Raw genomic sequence first — 23,498 nt, 5'->3', positions numbered from 1 at the left:
GTCCCAAAGGGCAGGAGCTGCTTTCCCAGCCGTCATCACATCCTCACAGCCAGCTGACTACAGCCTGCAAAGCCTCTCCTTCCTCGGAAGGGAAACCTAAAATGGCATTTTGTAAAGCACAAGAGTGAGGTCTGACAATAAGTCAATGAAGAACTTGCCTGCAACTGCAATATAAAAAGGGTCCCGTTAATTCAATGAACATAAACACAAATAACATTTCAGAAGCAACCACATGACTTTAAAAAACCTAACAGCACTGATTTGCAATAAGATTTTGGTCTTATCTTTAAAACTCTGAGAACTAGATCCCTAAAAATTTGTGATGTAAGCATAGATCTGAAAGAGCTATAATTTACACCCCTAAATAATTGGAGCTTAGTATATTAAGACACTGATAACACTGAAAACACTTCCAGAATTATGCTGAAAAATATAAATTTAAGTACCAGAACACACAGTGCATATTAATGAAGCATGTTGTATAAAATACATTCTAGAAGCATATTTCCTAACCTTGAAACATCACTGATTTTGAACAGTAATTCTACTGAAGTTTTCAACTTCCATTTTCAAATAGCAGAATGAATAAATACACCTTTTTGCCACGATAAATAAACACAGTTTTTTGAAAACATGCCATAAGAAAATAACTATGAACTTAAAGAGATGCAGGTGTTAAGAACTCAATAACTGGCTCGTATAGGGAAAGAAAAATCTTGACAGGAAACTTAAGCATTCTGTTAAATGTAATTCACAGGTGTCCTCTGTGACCTGTACTACTTACTTTACCTCTCTGTTTCAATCTTCTCGTGTGTAAAACATGAAGGAGGATTGTGAGAAATAATTAATGTTTGCAAAGAGCTTTGAGATCCTTGGATATAAAAAACATGGGGAAAACATAAAGTTTAAAAGTACCAGCATGCTACTTTATTTCCAACTTGAGGTAAATTACTTTTATCACAAAAACTTTGAAAGTTTAGAAACACAAAATTATGTAACCAAATGCTTAAAAAACCATCTTAAGTGCTAAGCATATTGTTCCTCAGAAGCTCATCAGTCTGAAGGACACACTCCAGAAGGAAAGGATGTGCTTCTCACCCGTTTCAAGTATGCGTTTATGGAGAGGTATAGCAGCAAGAAAGGGTTCATCTTTACAGGACTGCAGCTGGGTTCCAACCAAGTCAGAGCTGGCAGCCATAATTCGGGCACTTTCTTCATTAAGATTAACACCAGCCATAGAGGCAACATCATTGATGTCATCATCATCTCTACAATAAGAAAAAAAAAAGCCATATGAAATCAAATTCTGCATGTAATATGTTCATTTTCTGCATCAGCTGCTTCTCCAGAAGCAATCATCATGCCACATGCCCAATGGGTGGGCCAATTGAGACACAACTCCTAGTGTCTCCATTTTCATAGAGTATCTTCAGAAACAACCACATATTTCTCTGACCATATCAGTAAAACGTCAGGAGCAGGAAAATTTGACTGGTAACAGAAGTGGTTAGGCAGAGGTGTCTTCATCTGAGAGTCAGTGATATCAGTGAAACCAGGCTGATCAGGAAACTAAAGGCAATGATCACCACTAACAACTGAATATTGGGCTTTTCTCTTTACAAAGAAAACTAGGCATAAAATGGTAAAAGAAATAACAGAAATTAAAAGCAAAACCATGAATTTTTAACCCTGCACTGTTTCACAAGTTCCTACTAAAACGGGCATCCAAATATTTCCAGCAACAGTCAGGGAAGATTCTTTGACCATGATGAGCTCACAGGTAAACCTGGGCTCCAAGTGTGGTTTGAGTATGTGCTGATATTTTCTCTGGCAACATACAAATACTTGTGTCAACAAGTTTTAGGAAAATGAGCTGCATTTGAGAGGATGATAGCAACTCCCAGGCCATTTTTTTTTTGCCCTGCAACATCCTTTTTAACAGTTTGGGAAAGTACAAACAAATTTGAGTTTCCATCATGGTATCTTCCAAGCATCTTTACCTCCTACCTGTCTGAGATATGACTCAGAGCTGTGGAAACAGCCATCTGGATTTAGCACATTCTGTTTCACAGCTATTATTGACACAAACACTATTTCAACATATTCTAGAGTGATTACACAACCTTTGAGAATACTATTTTCAGAACATAAATATATATATATACATGGATAAGAACATTCAAATCCAAATTCCTATTACCGTATAAAGTAAACAAACAAAAGCTTAATTTAAAATATTTTTTTTTAATTGTTACATATATGATGTCTCATGCAGCCTAAAATACTCTGTCACTTGTAACAAGCTTAATGCCAACAGTAAAAACCAATAGCTGCAAGTAAGAATAAAAAGGAGGGAAATCCAGAAACCCATCATTTAGGTCCTGTCCCTCCTCCCATACTTTTCCCCTTATCTGCACTACAGCAGCCAATTTTGGTGGAAGACTACTGCAGTTTGATAGATACTGGTTTTGTTTTCTTTCGTAGGAAGAAATCAAGAAGGGACTTTTATTTGTAAATCTACACAAATGTGCTGAACATTTGAGGCAGAAAATTTTACAATGCTTTTCAGAAATATTCTAGAAAAATGAGGTTCTGTTAATTTCCAGGAGTGTTAAGCACTTGATTCCTTGTCTTAAAATGAAATTCCTGAGAACAGTGTTGCCACATCACAGAATGGTTTTGGTTGGAAGGAAACAAAAGCTCATCCAGTGTCACCCCAGCCATGGCAGGGACCCCTCCCAGTGTCCCAGGCTGCTCCAGCCCCAGTGTCCAGCCTGGCCTTGGGCACTGCCAGGGATCCAGGGGCAGCCACAGCTGCTCTGGGCACCCTGTGCCAGCCCTGCCCACCCTGCCAGGGAACAATTTCTTCCTAATATCCTAATATTAGGATACAGCATCATTGTGTAAACCTATTCCCTTTTAATTTGGAGCTATCCCCCCTTGTCTTGTCACTCCACACCCTTGCAAATGGTCTCTCCCCATCTTCATTGCAGGATCCCTTCAGGTACTGGAAAGTCACAACTGGGTCACCCTGGAGCCTTCTCTCCTCCAGGCTGAAAAATCCCAGCTCTCCCAGCCTTTGTTCCTAGGGGAGGTGCCTCATCCCTCTCACCCTGTCACTTTTACACTGACATGGTGGGGACACGGTGCTCACAGAGGGACACTGGCCACAGTGAGGAACTGGCTCTGTGCCCACACACAGCACACCCAGGACTGCCCCCAACACCAACTAAACACTCAGGGACCAACCCAAAACTTCAATTACAGAATTCATTTGCAATTCTTCAAATGAAAAACTGCAGGTAAAACTGAAAGAAACTCAGATTTTTGTCAGGTTAAAACCTGAATGCTGAAACAGAACGAGAATCACCCAGGAGTCACAAGGCCCAAATCCAGCAGCCTCAAACCATGGGACAATCAAACTCCTATCCAGGCACTTACTCCAGAACACAAACCCAAACTATGTAAAACAGCAGAAGCTTCTGGAACAGAGGCTTGAACCCAGAATTTCAAAATAAAGTGAAATGCAGTGGTGTGGGCCCTCACCCTGCTGTGGGTGAGCCTGAGCCCCAGGAGCTGGTGAAACACCAATGCAGGGGTCACACCCAGCCCCTCCATCCTCCCTCCAGCCAGCACAGCTGGGCACAGCTGGCCTGGAACACCAACCCAGGGGTCACACCCAGCCCCTCCATCCTCCCTCCAGCCAGCACAGCTGGGCACAGCTGGCCTGGAACACCAACCCAGGGGTCACACCCAGCCCCTCCATCCTCCCTCCAGCCAGCACAGCTGGGCACAGCTGGCCTGGAACACCAACCCAGGGGTCACACCCAGCCCCTCCATCCTCCCTCCAGCCAGCACAGCTGGGCACAGCTGGCCTGGAACACCAACCCAGGGGTCACACCCAGCCCCTCCATCCTCCCTCCAGCCAGCACAGCTGGGCACAGCTGGCCAGCAGCAACCAAGAGTCTCATTCTGTATCTCCACATCAGGCTGCCAGGACAAAGGTACTTCCACCTCCTTCAAGTAATCATCCATTAAAAAATACAGACAGCAGTCTTGACTTCTGGAACATAACTTCAAGAGAAGTTTGTACTTCTCTCTCCTTTTATTTCAAAGCTGAGGAAAGTACCATCAATCTTTTACCTTCCTTCTCCTTAGCAGTTTAGCTACTCCAAATTTTATTCAGTGTACAGATGTGTGACCACATTATAAACAAGTATTTTCTGAAATAAAACCAGACAACTATTTTGGACACAAATTAGATTTCAATGAAATTAACAAAACCAATGCAACAGAACTTACAAAGACCACCACTGTAACTCCTGGACACCTAGAATAACTTTCTTCCATCTTACACTTGCAAGCTATAATATGCAAGTACGTCCTTTTTTTTTTTTTTTTTTCAGCTACAATCTGCAAGTAAATCCTTTTTTTTTTCAGTATTACATGGAAGACAGATAAGAAATATATTAATCACAGCTGGGACTACATTTTTTTCTGACAGTATTCCTTACTTTGAGAAACTTCATAATTAAAAATGTTTGGATACTGAAACATACATTTATCTATAAAGATAGTTGCTATTCTTGCTGAACAGTTTCCTATAAAAGTGAACTTTGAAGCCCAGATAAGAGAGTTTTCAGAAGACATTCTGTGGAACAAAGATGCCATCCAGTGGTCACCTAGACTGATGATTATTGTCTATCTTTCCTTTTTCATCAGAGCACAGTATTTAAGAGTTTCCTATTTCTTGGCATATATGGCTATGACTGTCTTAATTCAACTGTTTCAGTAAACATTTCTGGGTTTTACTGTATTAAATTCTGGGTCTTATAGGCTAAATCTAACATTCCAACAACACACATGGTGTTTTTAAGAACAGCATGAGCTCTCAAACTCCTTTCAAATACAAACTGCATTTTAAAACAATCCAAGAGTCCAATTCTTCCTCTTCTATTCAACTTCTTGCAACAATTTCCTCTCTCCTTTACATTATAAACACTCATACAATTAACCCAAAGTATGAGCACAGTTATCTGTCAAAGGTTTCAAAGATTTTGTTCAAACCAAGAGAAGCCATTATAAAAAACTGGTGACATTTTCTTTATGAACAAACCTTAACTGCACGATTGCAGTTTTTCTTTCTCATGTGCTTTGTCAGATTTGAGCCACAGATTTTGCTGTCCCAAACTGCAATACTGAACTCCCAAATAAGCCAAAAGAATGCATAAAGCAATGGAGACAACATTATACTATTGACTCCCCTCTCTCTTACAAGGGAAATAAAGTCATTAATACAAAGTTCCTACATCCCACAGATTCCATGGATCACACAGTCAGAGATTAACAACACATGGCATATAAATGGTGACTTGAAATTACTGGAACAGCCATTACTGTATTATATTTTATAATGGCAAATATTCCATTTACACATTAATTATAATGTTTATTCTGACTTTCATGTTATAATTTGAAATGCCTCCCTAATACTGCTTTGCCACACAATTCATTAATGGTCTATGCAGAATCTTTTCCCTGATAAGCCCAGGCTAACAGAACTGACCACATTTATGGTTAGCATTTTTCTTTATTGTGAAATATATGAAAAAAACACAATCCCCTTATAGCTTGAAATATTCATTTGGAAAAATGAAAACTTTAAGGGCAAGGTTTTGTGATGAAAACTTTGAAATTATCCATTTAACACCCACATGAGCTTTCTACCACTTCAAGGGCAAGCTTCTTTGCTTATGTTGTTAAAATTTATTTTTACTTATTTAAATAAAATCCTAGACAAGAGACTTTTTTTTGGCTATACACGGGAGGTCTGAAAATAATTGTTTTATTTCCACATAAAGTCTACCTCAAAATGCAGCCAGACTAAATACAGCAGAATAAGCTGATACTAAGATCAGCTTCAAATGATCTCAGAGATGCACAGAACTATCTCTGAAAACAAACCCCATCAGCAGTGGCTGTAAAAAATCTGGCACTGCCAGTTCCAGGAGGTCAGATGGAAAATGGAAATACCATTTCAGAAAAGGAAAGGTTTCTGTGAAAAGGAAGCAGCACCTGGCTACCTGGCACACCAACCACAGCATCATCCCCACACCAAGGGACACATCTGTGCACTTCTGAGCCCAGCTCAGCCCAATTTGGAAATGCTGGGATATCACAAGAGGACAAACATCCACCTCCATCCTTGGAGAAATGCAGAGCACATATGGACCAGCCCCAGTCCAACCAAACCCTGTCTGAGCAGGAAGCTGAACCTTCCAAATGAAATTCTTCTATCTCAACATCAGGAGTGAATGTTTCCACCAGCTCCCTTTAATGGCCACTACCTGAACTGTGGGTAAGAACCACCTGAGAGCCTGCTGCTTTCACATCAGGAGGAGCTGGTGCCACTGGCAACTCTGAGATGACCAGACCAGGTGATGAGCAGCACAAACATGCAGGTCCTGGCAGACTCCAGTGAGATTTCTGCTTCTCTCAGCTACAGAAACCTCAGGCTGGCCTGTTATGGTATAAACCCAAGTCTAGACCTCTGCTTGCAAAACAAACTGAAAAATTACTAAAAATTAAATTCTAATTTCTGTCCTTAGGTCTTAACAGAGTTAAAAAGGCAACTAATTGGGGCTGTATGCAATTCTCTCTGAAAAAGACAGCAACAATAAATTTAATATCAAAAAGGTGATCTAAGATTTCTGAAGCACAGCTTCACTTTGCAGAACTCTTGGGTTGAGAATTTTGCATCACAGAACAGATACCATAAGAGTGAACTCATGTGAGCATTCTTACAGTTCATTAATAAATGCTGACCTTAAAGGCATAGCTGCAATTTGTAAAATTCTCAATTGCTAGATCTTTTATGTAATTCCATCTTATATCTCCTACAGTTCAGAACACAGGGAAAAAAAAAACCAAAACAATGAAGTTCAAATTTCTGTTTCTAGTGACCAACACTTTGCTCAAAAAAGCAAAAAGCTCAAATAAGTTATTTTAAGGAAAGCAGAATATAAAATAATGAAACAAATATGTAATAATAAAACACTAAGGGCAAAATAAATTTATACATAACACAACTATTTTTCAAAATTCTTGCTTTGCTTTAGATGCCAGTTTGCCTTCTGGCTAAAAACACATTCTTCACACACGCTGGGAATGTTGAGGAAAACTAGTCAGCATTCAGAGGATTAATACAGATTTCCAGCTCTGTGCCTTTAGGCTTAATAGTCAGACATCTATTTGTCCTCAGGAGAGGTTAGGGGTTGAAATGCAAATATGCAAACAACTGAATTCTTTGTTAAGATATCAGAAAAAAGCTTGATCTTTGCAGCTGTTTAATAAATCCTTGCAATTTTATGGACTTATTTAAATGCAGCTTTGTGTCTTACTATTTTGAAGGCGAAAACAATGTAAGGAAACAAACACATTCATTCTGACTAAAATTTGTTCTCTAGAGGAAAAATTACATACACCCTTGACAGCTTATTTACCAAACTCACTAAAGATTTATTGATTTATCAATCAGTGCCTTGAGCATTTGCTTCTCCCCAAGGGAAAATTAACAATTCCAGCTAACCTAATATATTCTATGTATAAACTAAGTGAATGCAAGAATCAATCCTGGCACAGTTTACAACATCCAGTTAAAAAAATGCTGTCCCTTTTGGTGTATGTAAAATTGAAAGCTATACTAACGAAGAATAAATGCTCATGTTGCTTACAAACATAAAAAATACTTATTAAGACAGTACAATTGAACCCAACAGACATTTTAATTCATTTAAATACTCAGTGGGAGGCAAAAGCATTGGAAAATAAAAAATGGAATGATTTTGCTTCCAGATTAATACTAAGTACTACCACTATTAGTTGCAATACTGACATGCCTCAAAGCAGAGATATTTCAAAGAGCTACAAATTCTCTTTTACTTCACCTGCAAAAACATAAGCCTGAAAATTAATTAGTGGTTTGATTATGTCAGAGCAACATAAGAATCCCAGAAGATGAAAATTAAAATCTAGGAATATTTTGTCATTCAATAAAGAAATAAAATATTTTAACACAACTAAAATGGTGTCAGCGAGAGCAAAAAGCAGTAAACATAAGATTTGCTTTTTGCTACAAAAAGTAAAAATATTCCAAGTATATACAAATAAAGGTTTGGAGTATAAAGAACTGGCAGAGCAGCTCAATGCATCACTGCTACTTTGCTTATTCCTACAGGGGCTGACAAACCACCCAGCCTCTGTGAGCTAAGGAAGCAAAGGCAGCTCAGTACAGCAAAGCCTCCCCTTTAAAATCAGGACTAACCATCCCCATCCCTGGGAGTATCCCTGGCTGAGGAGGGGCTGCTCCACAGAGCCCCTGTCCTCACAACCAGCATCTTCCCAGCAAGACACATCCCACAGGAGCAGCACAGCCCAATGCATAACACCAACCACAGGTTCTTTTAAATCCTTGTGCACACAATTCCATTCAGCAGAAGTTTCATTATAATCCACAGATCTACGGTTTTGCTGAACATTAAAATGTGCATTTAGAGAAAAATCCTCAAGATATGTCATGATCTTTTCCCTTTTTTAAAAAAATTGAATTAAGTATGAAAATTGCTATCCAATCCCAGGAAAAAAAAAGACAGGAATTATTGTAAAAGACTGCCCTCTGGTGTTACACCAACTCTAAATTCTGTTTTATACTTCAGATTCCCCCCCAGCCACCCCCCTGCATTTTTTTTATTATTATTTTTTCTTTTTTTACCTGAAAGAACCACCTCCAGGGTCATTCAGCTTGTTTTTCTGATTTGCAGAGACCTGAACACCAAAGCCCCCAGGACTTTTACTGGCTTGTATTGTTGGTGCCTTCCCTACTGTGCCTGAAAAACACCAAGCAATGTTATTATGAGCTGTCTTAGACAATTTACATCAAAGAACCTTCTGTCCAGGAACTAAATTTAACTGTCTGTAAATTGCAAACAAAGGAAGTTATTATTTTTAAAGACTATATGCTGAAGGAGAACAATTTAAAATACAAAATTTATATTAAGATTACAATTTGTTCAATATTTACAGAACAATGAAGATTCCAAAACTGAAAACCATTGGCCATTAAGAGCTATAATATTTATAATGGCTGTAAGTGTGTTTGCAATAGCCAGTAAACCACTTTTCTGGATAATCTGTACAGGATAAAGAAGGCAAATTTGAAATGTTCTTAATACAAACAAAGTCAGAGTTACTCAGGGTATTAGCTATACCTTTTACATTTTCTATATAGTAATTGCAGTGAAAAACATGCATTTCAGAGCTGAAAGCACTGCATGTATTTTAAAATGTTTTGCATGTAAAAGAAAAAAACACTACAGCCAAATTTGACACACACCCTCCATAAAGGTTGCCTTTTGCTTTCTCACCTTGAAACAATGACTCAAAAACAATTAATGTCTGTATCTAGACTTTACAGGTCTTGAAGTACAAATAAAACAAGGCTTTCTACATGGGCCAAAGTGTGGTGGACATTGAGTAAATTAAAGACATCCAAATTCCTCTCTGACATGAAACTTGGAGTAGGCTCTCCATGACTGCCCAAACATTTCTTTGGGTTACCTTTAGGGTTTCCTTTAATCCCACGTGTGTTTTGGCACATAAAAATAACTCACATCTACTTGATGTAAAAGATCTCACCTCTCTCTTGTGTATCCCTCCATTTTATTGAGCATTACAGAAGTGTTTGAGACTCTGAGAAGGTTGGGAAGGTTGTTCCTGCACCCCAGTGACTCAGTGGCACATAAATGGCATGGTAAGAACCTCAGTAGAGTTACAGTATTTTTCTTTCATGAATAGTAAAAACCTGGAACACAACTATCCAATAAATCCTTTTAAGAATATTTATTGGCTAATACAAAGCTGCTAGCTCTGAGTCCTGCATTAATTTTTTTTTTTTCAAAGTCTTCATCAATTCCAACATATGATCTTAAAGAGCAACTAATTTGATAGTTTGTTGAGTTCTCCATCTATATAAATAAACTGTAATGTGGACTCTCAACATTAGCAAATCCAAAACCAGATTTAGAACTTCAGGCTCAAGCCTGTCATCAGAATATTCAAGGTCCATGAGATGTCACAGACCACATTAGCTTACAGACCAGGCAGTTCATTTATCTACTTCGGATGAACTACTGGAAAGGTTTTCTACTAAGTGAACTGGGAGGAAGGAAAGAAATAATACAATAATAAAAATTAGCAGGTTTCTGTTTTGTACAATTAAGATCTAAAAGATTAAAAATGTGTTAACCTTGAAAATTATTGCAATGGCAAAATTAAAGTAACAACAGTACTCCTCTAGGATTAATATATTTCTTTGGAATTAGTATCAATACTTTGTTTTCTACAAATGGTAACTTTTGATCTAAAAACACCCCCAAAACATGTATATCCATATGGATATGTAAGAATTAAGTCTCACATTCACCCCAAGAATATGTAACTCAACTCAATGCATCAGGCAAAGTGAATGTAGGTTTTGGGATGACAAGTTTTCTGCTTTAAATAAATCACAACTGTGCATGAGTAAGGGTTAGACATAAAATACGTCTAAAACATTCATTTTTATTATGGGCAGAGGATATTTTGAAAATTAAAATCACCTGTGGGCCTAGATATTTCATGGGATTGGTAATGACATACAGAGTCTTTCACTACTGCATCCTTGCTTCAAATTTTAATTAGCATCATCTAGAAAAATAAGCCCAAATTTAGGAGCTTATAAACTCCTAGCTGTAGTTCAGCACTGGTTAAACAGCTGCAACAAATACCCTAGTTAATTATTTTATTATTTGGCTCAATTCCTCCATCTATAAGATGGAATTCACCTAACTAGGATACTAGTAGAGTGCTTTGGTTAAGGAGTGGGAATTTTTCATGCAGTAACAATGGTGTCACTTCCACTGGTGTGGAAGCAATATATTTATATAAAGTCCTTAAAGCCTGCCAGTTTTATCTACACTACTGTACTAAGAAGCATTACAGTCTGTTCACATGGATGTATTGAAGATACATTACACATCTGCAGATTCACTCCTGTCAAGGAGGAAAATGCAGCATTTTGTGGAGGTCAGCTCAGTTCTGAGGTAACTATCCTTAACAAGTCACACTCCACACATTATGCCACTGTAATTGTTTTTTAGATGGTGTCCTATTCCAGTATATTATCTCCTCCTGCAGGAATACCTAGGTCAGTATAAAATATCATTACACTGGTGTTTACAGTAAAAGGTTTTAACAACATATCACAATGATGCACTCTTGGCAGTGCTGCCAGCACACAGGCAGACTGCTCCCTAGACGTGGGCTGCAGGATGAACGGTTTTATACTGGGATGTTTTCTAAATGCCTATTCTTGTTTGTTTAATCTATGTAAATAAAACAATATACTGGAGGGCTTAACCAAACCTGTTAATTGGAATAAGCTCACCAGAAAGCAGGACCTTCACAAATTGGCTTTTATGAAACCATCTACCATAAGCCAAACTGTCAATTACGTTGCATTGCACTGGCTGATCAAGGGCTATCAAGAATAAATTCATATTCTGAATCTACTGTTTGAAAGACAGATGCCAGTATCATGCAAATTCTCAGCACACTGTTGACATTCACAACTTGGAGACTGAACAAGCAAAAAAATGAAATCTGCCTTCACTCTCAGACACATTAGTCAGAAGTGAAAGCTCATGCTATAAGATGCATGGACATGTTTAAACTCAGGACATGGGTATCAATGTAATCAAAGAAACACATTTTATGGTGAGTAACTGTATTTCTTCCTAACTTGGAAAACAGCCTCCAGGATTACAACAACAGCTTGGTCTCTGTGTCCATTCAACCTTTGGATTCCCCTAGGAGAGCAGAGCAAATAAAACATCAACTGTTATTAAACATTTTTGATGCTTTTTATCCCAAGGAAAACAGAAATGACCAAGAAATGAGCCAAGTAGGCAGCTATAGCTTTTATGTGCATTTAAACTAGTTTGATTCCTGATTCAGTTCCTGAAGATGACAAGCTCTGTATTCCATTACAAACCCTCAATCATGTAAATGCCCATATCCAATAAGATACTCTCACACATATCCAGGAAAAACAAAACCCAAGCCTAAGAGGTTCAGTGGTAGAAAGAAACAAATGGGTGTTTATTAGGAAGCAAGGAGGCTTCAAGAATGCTCTTAGAAAGTGGGAAGTATCAGCCAGACATGAACTCGCCTGTGCACACACAGATGGGGAAGGTGTGTACAAACCACATGGCAGCTTTCTGTAGCCAACCTCTGACCTCACCAAAAAGTAAACACACTCACAGGAGTCACAGAAAACCAATTTGAGGCTTGAGATATTCTCCAGGGCTCCCACCTTGACCTCTGTAGTTGCAGAGACAGGGATTACCATACTCTGCTTCAGGAGTATGAATTCAAAGTCAGAGGATTAAACTGAGGCATCCACTAGGCTTCAGGAAAATTAAGGATTTATTTCTTGGACCAGAGTTACAGTTTAGGACAGTGAGAGCCAAGTTGCTGACCTGGTTTAGAACTTCCCATGACAAACTGCTAAGTAAGGAGCTAAAACATGTGAGAGTTTAGTTCTAAGCTTGTTTCAAAACATTTCACTGTGTTGGTCCAAAACACCTGGAAATTGCACATGAAAACATGCATTCTTCAGCCAGCATGAGGTAAAAAGAAATGTCAACAATGTTGCCAATGTCAACACTGTACGTTTTTCCATGCTACTCGTTTGTAATTACAACAAAATTCATACAAAGGTAACAATCTCACTAAAACATTTAAACCCATACCTTGTGGTCTAATGGTCTGAGTTATTACCACTGGCATCCTAATCTGGGTAGTCTGGCAAGCAGGGGTTCGTTTCACAGTTTGAGCAGATGTTGACTGGATAATCTGCTATTATTAAAGAAAAGTATACTTATATTATACTCTTTATACACAAACACACACAACGTAAACACACTAATACCTGTAATTACCAAGATAAGCATGTGGATCTCTACAAGTACAACCAGCTGGTGACAAAAGTCATATTCATGTAATGCATGTGGTTGTGTGTGTGTGTATATACCTATTTTGCCATTATGCTTTAAAAAAAAAAATTAAATAATATATGCTACAAATGTCATACCTCATAACCTTCACTAAAAACATATTTCAAATTCATAAGGTTAATATTAATATTCCAACTTTTGTCTTCAAAAATTTTACTAGGAAGAAAAGCAGTCTTGTAGAAGAAAATGCTGCAATAATTGTAGTGGTATCCAGCTACAAACATTAGGCCTTGCACTAAATATCTACACTTTAGTCTAAAGAAAACATACTAAAAAGAAATTCTAAAATATTATGGGTTTCAAAGTCAAAATACACAAGAAAGCAAACCAAGTATTGTGGTGATTATATACTATGAATCTTTTAAATACTATGTGATATTCTCAAGGTTTCACTTACTACTAATTCAGGTTCTGAAGTTCTTCCCCAAACCTAAACCTGGATTAGAAACTTAAAATTTGACCCATAAACAAATCAAATCAAAAAGAAAACACATTCAAGAGTCATGTTTAATCAACAGCAAAATGTACATTCATATGATCAGGGACAAGGCAGGTACAGATGTAATGAACAGAAGATTCAGAAAGATGTGTGGATGCTGCAGAGCTGTAAGAAAACCCATAAATGAACTTTGGAAATAAAACACTGGCAAACAGCTATTTGAGTAAGATTCCAACCACATCTCAGGCATGGTGACTTCAGCAGCCACGGGCTCCTCCCAGTCACAGCTGAGATCATCCCTCTGAGAGAGGCACCCTTGACAGGGATGCAGCATTCCCCTCTGGAAGGCAGCCCCACACTGCAGCTCTCCACAAACAGCACCTAAAACCATCTCACTGAGCTGCACAACAAGTGGCCAAGTCTCTGACTGAAAAGCAACCTATGGAGAAAAGGACAGGACAAACAGCATCTGCAAATGACACACAAAAGTAGAGGAGGAGCAATGTAGAAACCCCTCCACTAGCAGGAACCAGGGCTCCAAATCTGGAAGGAACACAGGTGAAAAATACAAACAAGAAAAGAAGAATGAGGGATCTGTGATGTAGTCTGGAGAAAAAACAAATAGGGCCGTTCTGAAGTTACAAAACTGCATTTTGTACATCCTAAAATACAGAGTCAAAAAGTTGTAATAAACATGTGAATATCAGCAATAACCACCTTGCAGAAAGAGAAAAGGGAAAAAAGATTAAGTGTTCAGCTTCACTATGAACATTGAAGGAAAATGGAGCATTTGTACTAAGCACAGAAACGGAGCAAATAGATATAAATTTACTTGGTCAAGACAGTGAGTGAATAGTCACACTCAGAGGAGAAAAAATAAAGCATCTACCATACTTCAAAATAGGAAAGAAACAGAGTTGGTGAGTGAAAATAATAGAAAAAAATGAATTTAACTGCACTTTGATGCACAGGAAACATCAAAAAGTGTGGTTTTGGTAAAAGACAGAGTCCATGTTAAGAAAACATACACTGGTATAGAAAAGGAGAATGTTGCCATTTTTACAATAATTTATTGTAACAGCTGCTGTACCTTAATGGGCCAAAAGCCAGGCCATAAAGGAGATGTGTGGGACCTCTGGACATGGACAGAATTACTATCTGGTATTACTGTAATATTCTGCAACTATTTTTTTTCTCTCTCTGAGAGACAACTTCTACAGTTCAGAACAAAGTTCAGTTATCCTTGATTAATATCTTCATTTGAATACCCTACAAAATGAGCCACTAGCACCACTAAAGATAGGACAATATTTAACCATTTAAGATGACAAAAATGGCAATGCTCTCTTTACTTCCAATGCATTCCAAAAGCTGTCTTTTGGCAAGCACTGTATGAGGACTTCAGTGTATGTACAAATGCTGAAAGTCTAGAAAATTATTGTGCATCAACCTTTTCAAAGGGGCAGAAACCAAAATCATCATCCTAAACTCCATCCAGCCACCAATCAGCAAGAAGCACTCTCTTGAAAGAACAACTGCCCCAGAGCTCAGAGTAGCATCTTACACTAAATCCCAGTCTCTATACTGGAGTTTTAAGGAATATTTCAACAGGATGCAATCTCCAGATTGCATTAAGGAACTAACATTAGCAATTTTCTTCTGAAACAGAGTATGCAGCTTCTTTGCAGGCAAACTGCAGCAAAATTCTTTGCAGACAGTGAATCAGAGGGATCCTCTGCATTAAAATTTGTAACTATCTAAGCCACACTCCACTTCATCAATTAGATAATTCAAACTGTTCTAATCTTATTGCCTGTTTTCCCAACAGCATAAACATTACTAGTAAGTCCTTACCTCAACCTGAAAGTTGTAGACAATGAACAAGTGTACTAGCAAGCTGGTTGGAGAGATGATGGACTTAAATTATTTCTCACAAACTAAAAACACATACAAGTATACCCCATGTCATTCAATCTATCCTTATTCTGAATTAAAGCTGAATGCCACTGATCAGCTCACAAGCACTGCCCCACACTGAGAGAGCAGATACAGAAGTTTTTGCACACCAGGTTGCCAGGGATATATTCCAGCCTTCAGAAAAGGGGAGATCTTGGTGCTGCTGCAACCACTTTTGGGAAGATGTAGAGAAGACAGACTCCCTCAGATGTGCAGAGCAGGATATAAGACAAAAGACACAAGCTGGAATATAGGAGATTCCAGTGTAATATAGGAAAAAAGAATTACCATGAATGTGGGCAAGCTCTGGAACAGGTTGCCCTGAGAGGCTGTGTAATTTCTTCTTGAAGAGACTCAAAACATGACTGGTCACATGGGAGACATCCCAATGTGTAAGCAGGAGGCTGCATGAAACACCTCCAGGAGGCTTTTCCAACCCTTCAGCACTGTGCCCATAAACACACCATCAGAGATTTTACTAAAGTGCTGAATCACAAAAGGTAACAAGGCAGAATGCAAAAGTCTTCAGAGCTTACAGAAACTGTTCATCATTCCACCTCCACTAAAAAGGGAAGCATTTTAATTATGTACACCTCTGAAGACAGCAAGCACAACAACAGAACAACAAAGGCACAGAAAATAGAAAAGACAGAATGTGATTTAGTCATTGCCTGGATTTGATAGAGTTTGGAAAATGCAAAATTACAAAACAAAATTATGATCAAGATAGTAAGTGCAGTCATATACTAGCTATTCCTCTTCAATTTATCTGTCTGAAGTTGAAGAATCATGTCTTAGGCTGCTGCACTTTGGAGCTCTTCAAGGAACACACAAAGCAGCTAAGTCATGGCATTGCTTCACCAAATGCAAAGTGTGAACAGCTGCCTACATTTTTCTTCCATAGAACAGTGTTTTTCTGCAAAGTAAGATGTACACTTCTCTCAGTAGAAAGTATTCTTCCTCTTTTTTTATTTCACCTTGGCCTTTGTCCCCTTGTCATCCCTCTCCACTATTCACACTCACTTTGATTCACCATTTGTCTTCTCTGCCAGACCAGTTCCTCCCCTCACCTCCTGAGCACTGCAGATACTACTCCGCCCTTTGCTAAAGTGTATTTTCACAGCTGAAAAAGGGATGTTTATACAAAGGTGCTTCCATAAGGCAGCAGGCTCATGAAGACAAAAAAAGGATATACAACAACCACACTATTGATAGAATAACAGAATAACAAAGAGGTGACAGCTGAAATACTCTTTTTTTCCCCAAGGGTTTTCTTCAAAAAGCATAGATTTGGAAACTATGAGAATAAAGTAATGGTTCTCTTTGGACCAAATTTCAAGGCAGAAGATGATAATCATTCCATGACACCTTCCACTGTGTAAGTTATTGCAGGACAGAGAACATATTATAGACAAGAACACAGACTAATAATCAACAACAAAACCAACAAATACAGACTGAGAAAGAATCCAGCCAAAGCACACCAAATGTACAGAAGCAGAAAGAGAACAGAAGTTATTAGTCTTTCCCATGCCTGCACAAGAGAGGCAAAATGAAGTAAGAGCCACTACCTACAAACCATTGAAAGGAAAATTCCTTTAGGACAGTAAGATTTAGAACTCATTGTTAAAGCTTCTGAGGATTTTGCAAATCTCTTGGACCACTGCAGATGCATGAAGTTTCAACCTTTACTTGCCTCCCTTTCACTTGATGAGGGCTGCAAAAACAGCCTGGCTTAATTCACAGAAATCACCCTTTGCAACAAAAGCATCTGATCCAAAAGCTCAAACATATCAAGAGCAGCAATAAAGACAAAAACACAGTAAACAAGAACTTCTGCAAAGAATGAAAAACAAAAAAAAAAAAATTGAAAAAATATACCTTTTATCAAGCATTTTTTTCTCTCAATTAAGTTAAAAAGATATTGTGGAAGGAAGAAACAAGACACACATAAGCATATAAAACTCAGAATGGCTGTGGTCTGATATGACATTTATCTTCACTCATGAGTAAACACTTGCTAACTCACTTGTGGCTATGCCACTTGTGATTTATCAGTCTACTCACTCCTGAAGATAAATGTCATATCAAACCTCAGCTATCATGTAATCTGGCAGCATTAACTTACAATGTTCATGCTTTTATAGGCCTGGAATTCATATTTACCATTGCTTACCATACTGCAGCTAGTTTTTCAATGGTGCCTCAAAATCTGCATAAGAAATTATTTTTCCTCCTAAATAAAAACTACTTAAAAGCTCAGCACATAAATTTTAATATGACAACAATATTATTCCATTGAGTATAGATTTTCAACAAAGAACTGAAGAAAAAGAAAATAGAAGCCACGAGACCACTTGTCCCACCTGCTCCTCAATTTATCATACAATTCTTCCTACAATGGTCAAAGGGTCTATTTTTCAGTGTCTTCAATTATGGCTTTTTCATCACTGTCTTTGGGAGCCTGATCTACTATCTAATATCTTCTCTTACTTTAAGGATATTTTGCCTTCTATCCTACCTAAATCCTACTTCATTTAATTATATCTTGTTATTCATATTTACACCATCTCAGTCTATCCCAAAAAATTGATTCTCCCTTTTAATGAGTGTTTGACCAAGTTATGTGTGTTCAATTCTCTTAAGCTCTTCTTTTAATCTTTGCTTTCAAGCCTGGCCTTTTGTTATTGGTTTCCAAACAGCAATCAGTGACAATATTCTCCTTACATTAAGGTACAGCCCACAAAATTCTGAAAATAAAGTCCAGGAAAACAACTCAGAAAATCACTAGGCTGTGTTTCAAACAGGCATACAACTTGTCAAATATAGACTTTGTCTCTGTTAGTGGATCCCAGATATCTACTGCTCAACAGTCATTTTTATTTAAATTTTACTGCACACCAAATTCCATGTCAGTGTCTAGATCTTTATTAGTCAATTAATAGAAAATACTCCTTTTATCCAAACAGCCATCTATTACTCTTCCATTTCTAAGCTGCCTTGCAGACAAGACAAAAAGAAAATGATTTCCTAAAATTTCACTAAAATGTGTACAAATTACTTTCATTCATGAACAGAAAAGTGATGCCAGAAAAGCTCCAGTGGAGAATTAATAAGCCAAGCAGAACATCCCCATATAACATAATTCTTATTCTGCTGCTGCATCTAATTTCCAAAATCTATTACTCTATCTCAACTCTGAAAGACCCAACACTGTGACAGTGCAGGGAAAGTGTCAGTAAATGTTTGAGCAAATCCTGTTCTAATGCAACTTAGAATATGGCAGAGCCAACCCTCTGGACACTGTGCCCAATTAGTGCAGCAGTAATGGTGCAGATTATTTCCATACATCCCTCCTAATTCTAGACCTACATGAATCTTTATACAGCTTTGTATATAATTAAATTTGTTTTAATTAAGATGGATCACTGATTTTCTTACTGGGATTTTTCATCATTCAAGTTTAATACTTGGCTTTAACCTCCAGGAGTACTTTCTCCTTGAGATACAGTCAGTGCCAACACAATACATTAAGTGCTAATCCATCTCTGCTACCCATCAATCTATTTAGAACCTCAGCATGTGCAATAAAAAACATCTCTCTTATTAATACAAATTTCATCTGCTGCAACATCCAAAAGAAGACAGGAAATGTCTGCATATATAAAGCAACAGAGCACATGGACTCTAAGAATGGCAATTTAGAAAAATTTTTAACATTGCCCTTAGAACAATTAAAAAAATTGATTGCTGGCTTATCTCATTAGTGTCTCATCAATAAAATATTAGCCTAAGATTGTTCCTCTTTTCTTTATGTAGAAGTAGCACTATCTAGCTTTATAAAGCAGTTTTTCATAGTTTGGAATATGATTCCAGTACTTCACAAAACAGATTGAAAGTCTCCTGTTTCATCTCCACTAACACTGTACATTTTGAAGCCTTTGTGCAAGCTGTGCTGCATGCTGACAGTGTACACAGGATTTCCATGTTGCAAGTTAGCTCAACATAACTGGAGAAAGCACTACCACAGCTGACACCTTTGAGAAACAGAAAAAAACAAAGGAAGGAACAGCTAACAGACCCTTCATGTTGTAAGGGAAACTGGACTACTGTAAACTGGCTGGTATGAAAAGATGTACATTCTAAAACAAGCTTGCCCTTCTGCAGCTGGACAGTTTGCAAAGCCAGCTGGAACTCTCTCCAATGAGCTTCAGGCTTGGAAAAGCTGGAGCTCAGCCAGTTCTTCCATCAGTGCTGGCTACCCTCAGGCAAGCCAGCTGCAATCTTCCTCTTCTGGACAAGTCCAAGGCAAGATGGCCAGCAGCTCTGTGCTCTGATTTCGGGGAGCTCTGACAACTCTGACAGTGTGATCACTGTCACTACAAAAAAAATCAATACTTATCAGCAGTTACTGGGGTGATATGGAGCTGCTGCTGTGCTGCCTGCTTGGCACCTGAGCTGATGGTTGCTCTGCTAAGATTTTTCTGATGCAGTAATTTCTGATGTCTGATTCTGCTTTTGTCTGTATAGAACTACTCTGAGGGTCACTAAGTGCCTGGCTAATGTAATGTTTGATTCTATTAACTAATGACTGATAAATTTAAAAGAAATATGAAAAGACAGTTTCACACTAAAGCAAATAAATTATGATTCTTAATGTCTTCTCTCTATTATTTATATATTTTTAGATATTATATATTATATATTAAAAAAATAGTATTAACCATAGTTTTGTTTTGTGCAGTTTGTGACCTTTTGAAAATGTAGTGGTAATTTCACATATCCAGTAAATGAAAATTCAGCCCTAGACCTGTGACCTTCTTACAGACAGAAAACCAACTTCCCTTGCTCATCAGATCATCTCCACAATGTTGCTTGAGGAGTTTTCAGCCCTCCAATGACACAGGTATGTCAGGAAAGCTCTTCAGTTGTTAATCTCTACTCAGGTTAACATCACAATTGCTTGCCTGGTGTACCCATTGACAGGGGACAGGCAGAACGTGCCTCTCAGAAATCTGGATTTATCCCAACCAGAAAATACTCCACCAGAACTATAATCATAAGATTAAGAATTCTTGTGGTCTTACCCGTTTTTGTCCTACATAACTGTTTCTCAAAAGATAGGGTGAAACCTGCCTAGTGGGCACAGGAGCACCTGAGATGGGCTGCACAACATTGGAAAAAGCCATGTTACATGGCAGTAGGATAGCCTTAGATTATGGCATAAGACCAGACTTACTAGCCATTGACTTTTCTAGCTGTAAGCAATCTGCCAGCTGCAGGCAGAAATTTGCTTAACCTGGGACAGGGAGTAATTTTTCTACCTACTGCCTGTAATTATCACCAGTTTCTGCTCTTCTGCCTAGAAGAGCCAAAGCTATCGTCCATTCAGTCATGAAACATGGACAAATCAGAAAGATGTACAAAAAGTGTAAGCAAAACTTTCCTAATTAATACAACAATGTAGACAGGGAGAAGCCATCCCAGAAAAAGAAAGAATGCAAGTGCCTTGACTTGCATTGAAGCAGCTGAGTTAAGGTGAGAAACACCCAACTGTCTTGTGTGTCTTATAAATGACAGTCAGAAATCTTATAATTCAAGATGTTCTTACACATTAAAACTGTGCTTGCTAAAGGATTATTGAATTATATTAATTTTATTTTAAAGTTAGTAATTTAACCACTATAAAGTGTTTGTAAGGTTCAAGACACAGCTCAGGTATTTTTAGACCTTGCACTGCTACTTTTAAATTAAAGCAAAAGAAATATTCTCTCTCCACACACCTTACAAATTATTTACATGCTTTACAGAACCTATAAACCCAAGGGTAGGTCATTTTAAGGTTTTACATTATTACATTTGCATTTCTCAACCTTGATAATATAGATTTCTGCCAATTTGACACATGTTCTGGAACCTCTCTATATGATTTTGAAGCCTAAGTACTTCACTCACACATACACAGAAACCACAGACAAGGAAAATCTCACAAAGGGTAGTAACTCCTCTTTAACTCAAGGCCTTGTAATTAAAAGGTGTAAGGATTTTTACAAGTGCAAACACACACACAAGATCCTCTATGACAGCAGGATAAAGTCACCATGCTCTCAGTAACAACCTGGCTGTACAGCTGCCTTACTGATAGTGCCTTTGAAATTAATGATTCTAAGCACTTAATACTCCACTATGCACAACAAAGATACAGTTCAGTGAGTAATAGAATGACATTATTGCTAAACAAAACACCCTGGTACAGCACAGCTATTCTTCTACAAGATTTCATAACTATGTGCAGAAGAGTTTAAAAGGAGACAGTTAATTTTAATTTGAAAGCAAAGCAGCATACCTAATGACATACTCAACATTATACTCTTGCCTGTAAATCTTGGAAAGATTTCTGTTCTACATTTGTAATTCTGTCAAATTCCACTGTGCTCATACAAAACCACTCTATTGCAGACAGAAAGACCAAGAACACACTTCCTTGAATAAATGTTAATAATCTGATTTAAAGTAATGGTTGAGCATACATGTGACACAACTGAAAATGAGGTACTACCACATATGACAGAATATGATACAAACAAAAAAGAATTTTCCCAAACAAGCAGCAATGAAAGTGACAATAAAAACTGCTATACAGCTCATTAAGAAATCATTTTTTATACTACAGTACCTACCAGTTGAGAACTCTGATTTGACTGTACCACCTTAACCTGAGGAGGCTGCACTGCATTTGATACAGAGACTGTGCAAATGTTGTTTGGTTGCCTTATTCCTATTGTCTGCGTCGTGACAACAGAGGAGATGCTTCCCGAGGCAGATTGAGGTATAACTTGTGAGAGCTTGCTCTGCTGGAGTGACTGCTGAGATGGCTGGCCTTGCAAAACCAAATGCTGACTGTTCAGTAAAGATTGTCTCAGTGCAGGTAGACTTTTCTACAAACAGATGAAAGTTTATGAAATATCAAACTTAGCGGACTGATAAAAAGCATTTTGAAATTTGCTGTAAATATAATTAAAATAATTCTTGCTTTCCAATTTTACTAACTGCCTGTTCACCAAACAGAACTAAGATTTAACATATTTTGTATGAGAAAGTTCAGTTTTTAATAAGCTTTCAATTTGGATTTAGCAACACTGTACATTTTCATGTGCTCTTAATTCCACTGTAGCAGAAAAATATAACACTCTTCTTCTCAAGACTATCTAGAAATTGAAGCTTGAGTCTTTGGAAGGGCAAGAAATGGAAGCAGAAAAGGCAGAACCATGGAACAACCCTATTCCCAGCAAGCTGCACCAATTTACCCCTCCTAACACACCTTCAGTATCTAGAACCATATGATTTCACTCTTGGTGCTCTACAGCAGTAGCTGCTTATTGTATTATTTCTGAAGCAATGTATCATGAGTGGATTAAAAAAGTGTGCAATTGTAAGCTCCATGTTCATACCATTTCAAGGAAAACATACTTCTAAAAGGCTGTGCTGTACCTTCCTGAACAAACTTTTTACATTTTAAGTGGCAGAAGTGTTCTTTTGAAGTTCTCCCCCAGGCAGCTGTAGAATGCAACAGTGTTTAGCCCAACCTACAACTCTTTCTAAACTTCTAATATTGATTTAGAAACTTAATGCCTGCTGCCCAGAAAGGACTTCAAAGAAAGGATATAAATCAAAACTTAATCATGATGCTAGAAGTGACTGCAGTAAAAGCCACAAACAAGAGTTAATGTTAACTTGCAAAAACAGGAGCACAAGTTCTGAAGCAAAGTTGCAGGGAGAGAAAAATCTGCTCTAAACAGAGAAGTTTTGAACTAGACCAAAAATACATTAAAAATCATATTTGTGGTTTTCTTGGGACTTAAATATGCTTTTTATGTTTGTATATAATCCTGCATATGGAAGTTATTGTAGCTAATTTACAGAACCAATTAAAAGTTAAACTTACCCCACATATACTAACTTAGGTTCACACAATAAATCTATCCAAGTAT

General features: G+C 37.8%; 1 protein-coding gene across 1 annotated transcript in view; it reads right to left on the bottom strand.

The window, feature by feature from the left end:
• The window catches only part of LOC306807159 (transcription initiation factor TFIID subunit 4-like), a 143,984-nt gene that overhangs the window by 98,467 nt on the left and 22,019 nt on the right, over positions 1–23,498 (bottom strand). The window contains exons 7-10 of the mRNA XM_079316472.1: positions 22,188–22,445; positions 12,849–12,954; positions 8,771–8,885; positions 1,099–1,268 (exon numbers count right to left, since the gene is read on the bottom strand). Of these exons, the coding sequence (XP_079172598.1) occupies positions 1,099–1,268; positions 8,771–8,885; positions 12,849–12,954; positions 22,188–22,445 (649 nt within the window). The remainder of the gene's footprint in view (positions 1–1,098; positions 1,269–8,770; positions 8,886–12,848; positions 12,955–22,187; positions 22,446–23,498) is intronic.

Source organism: Erithacus rubecula (assembly GCF_903797595.1).
Source record: "Erithacus rubecula genome assembly, chromosome: 12".
Classification (NCBI taxonomy): domain Eukaryota; kingdom Metazoa; phylum Chordata; class Aves; order Passeriformes; family Muscicapidae; genus Erithacus; species Erithacus rubecula.
This window is presented reverse-complemented; position numbering and strand designations above follow the sequence as displayed.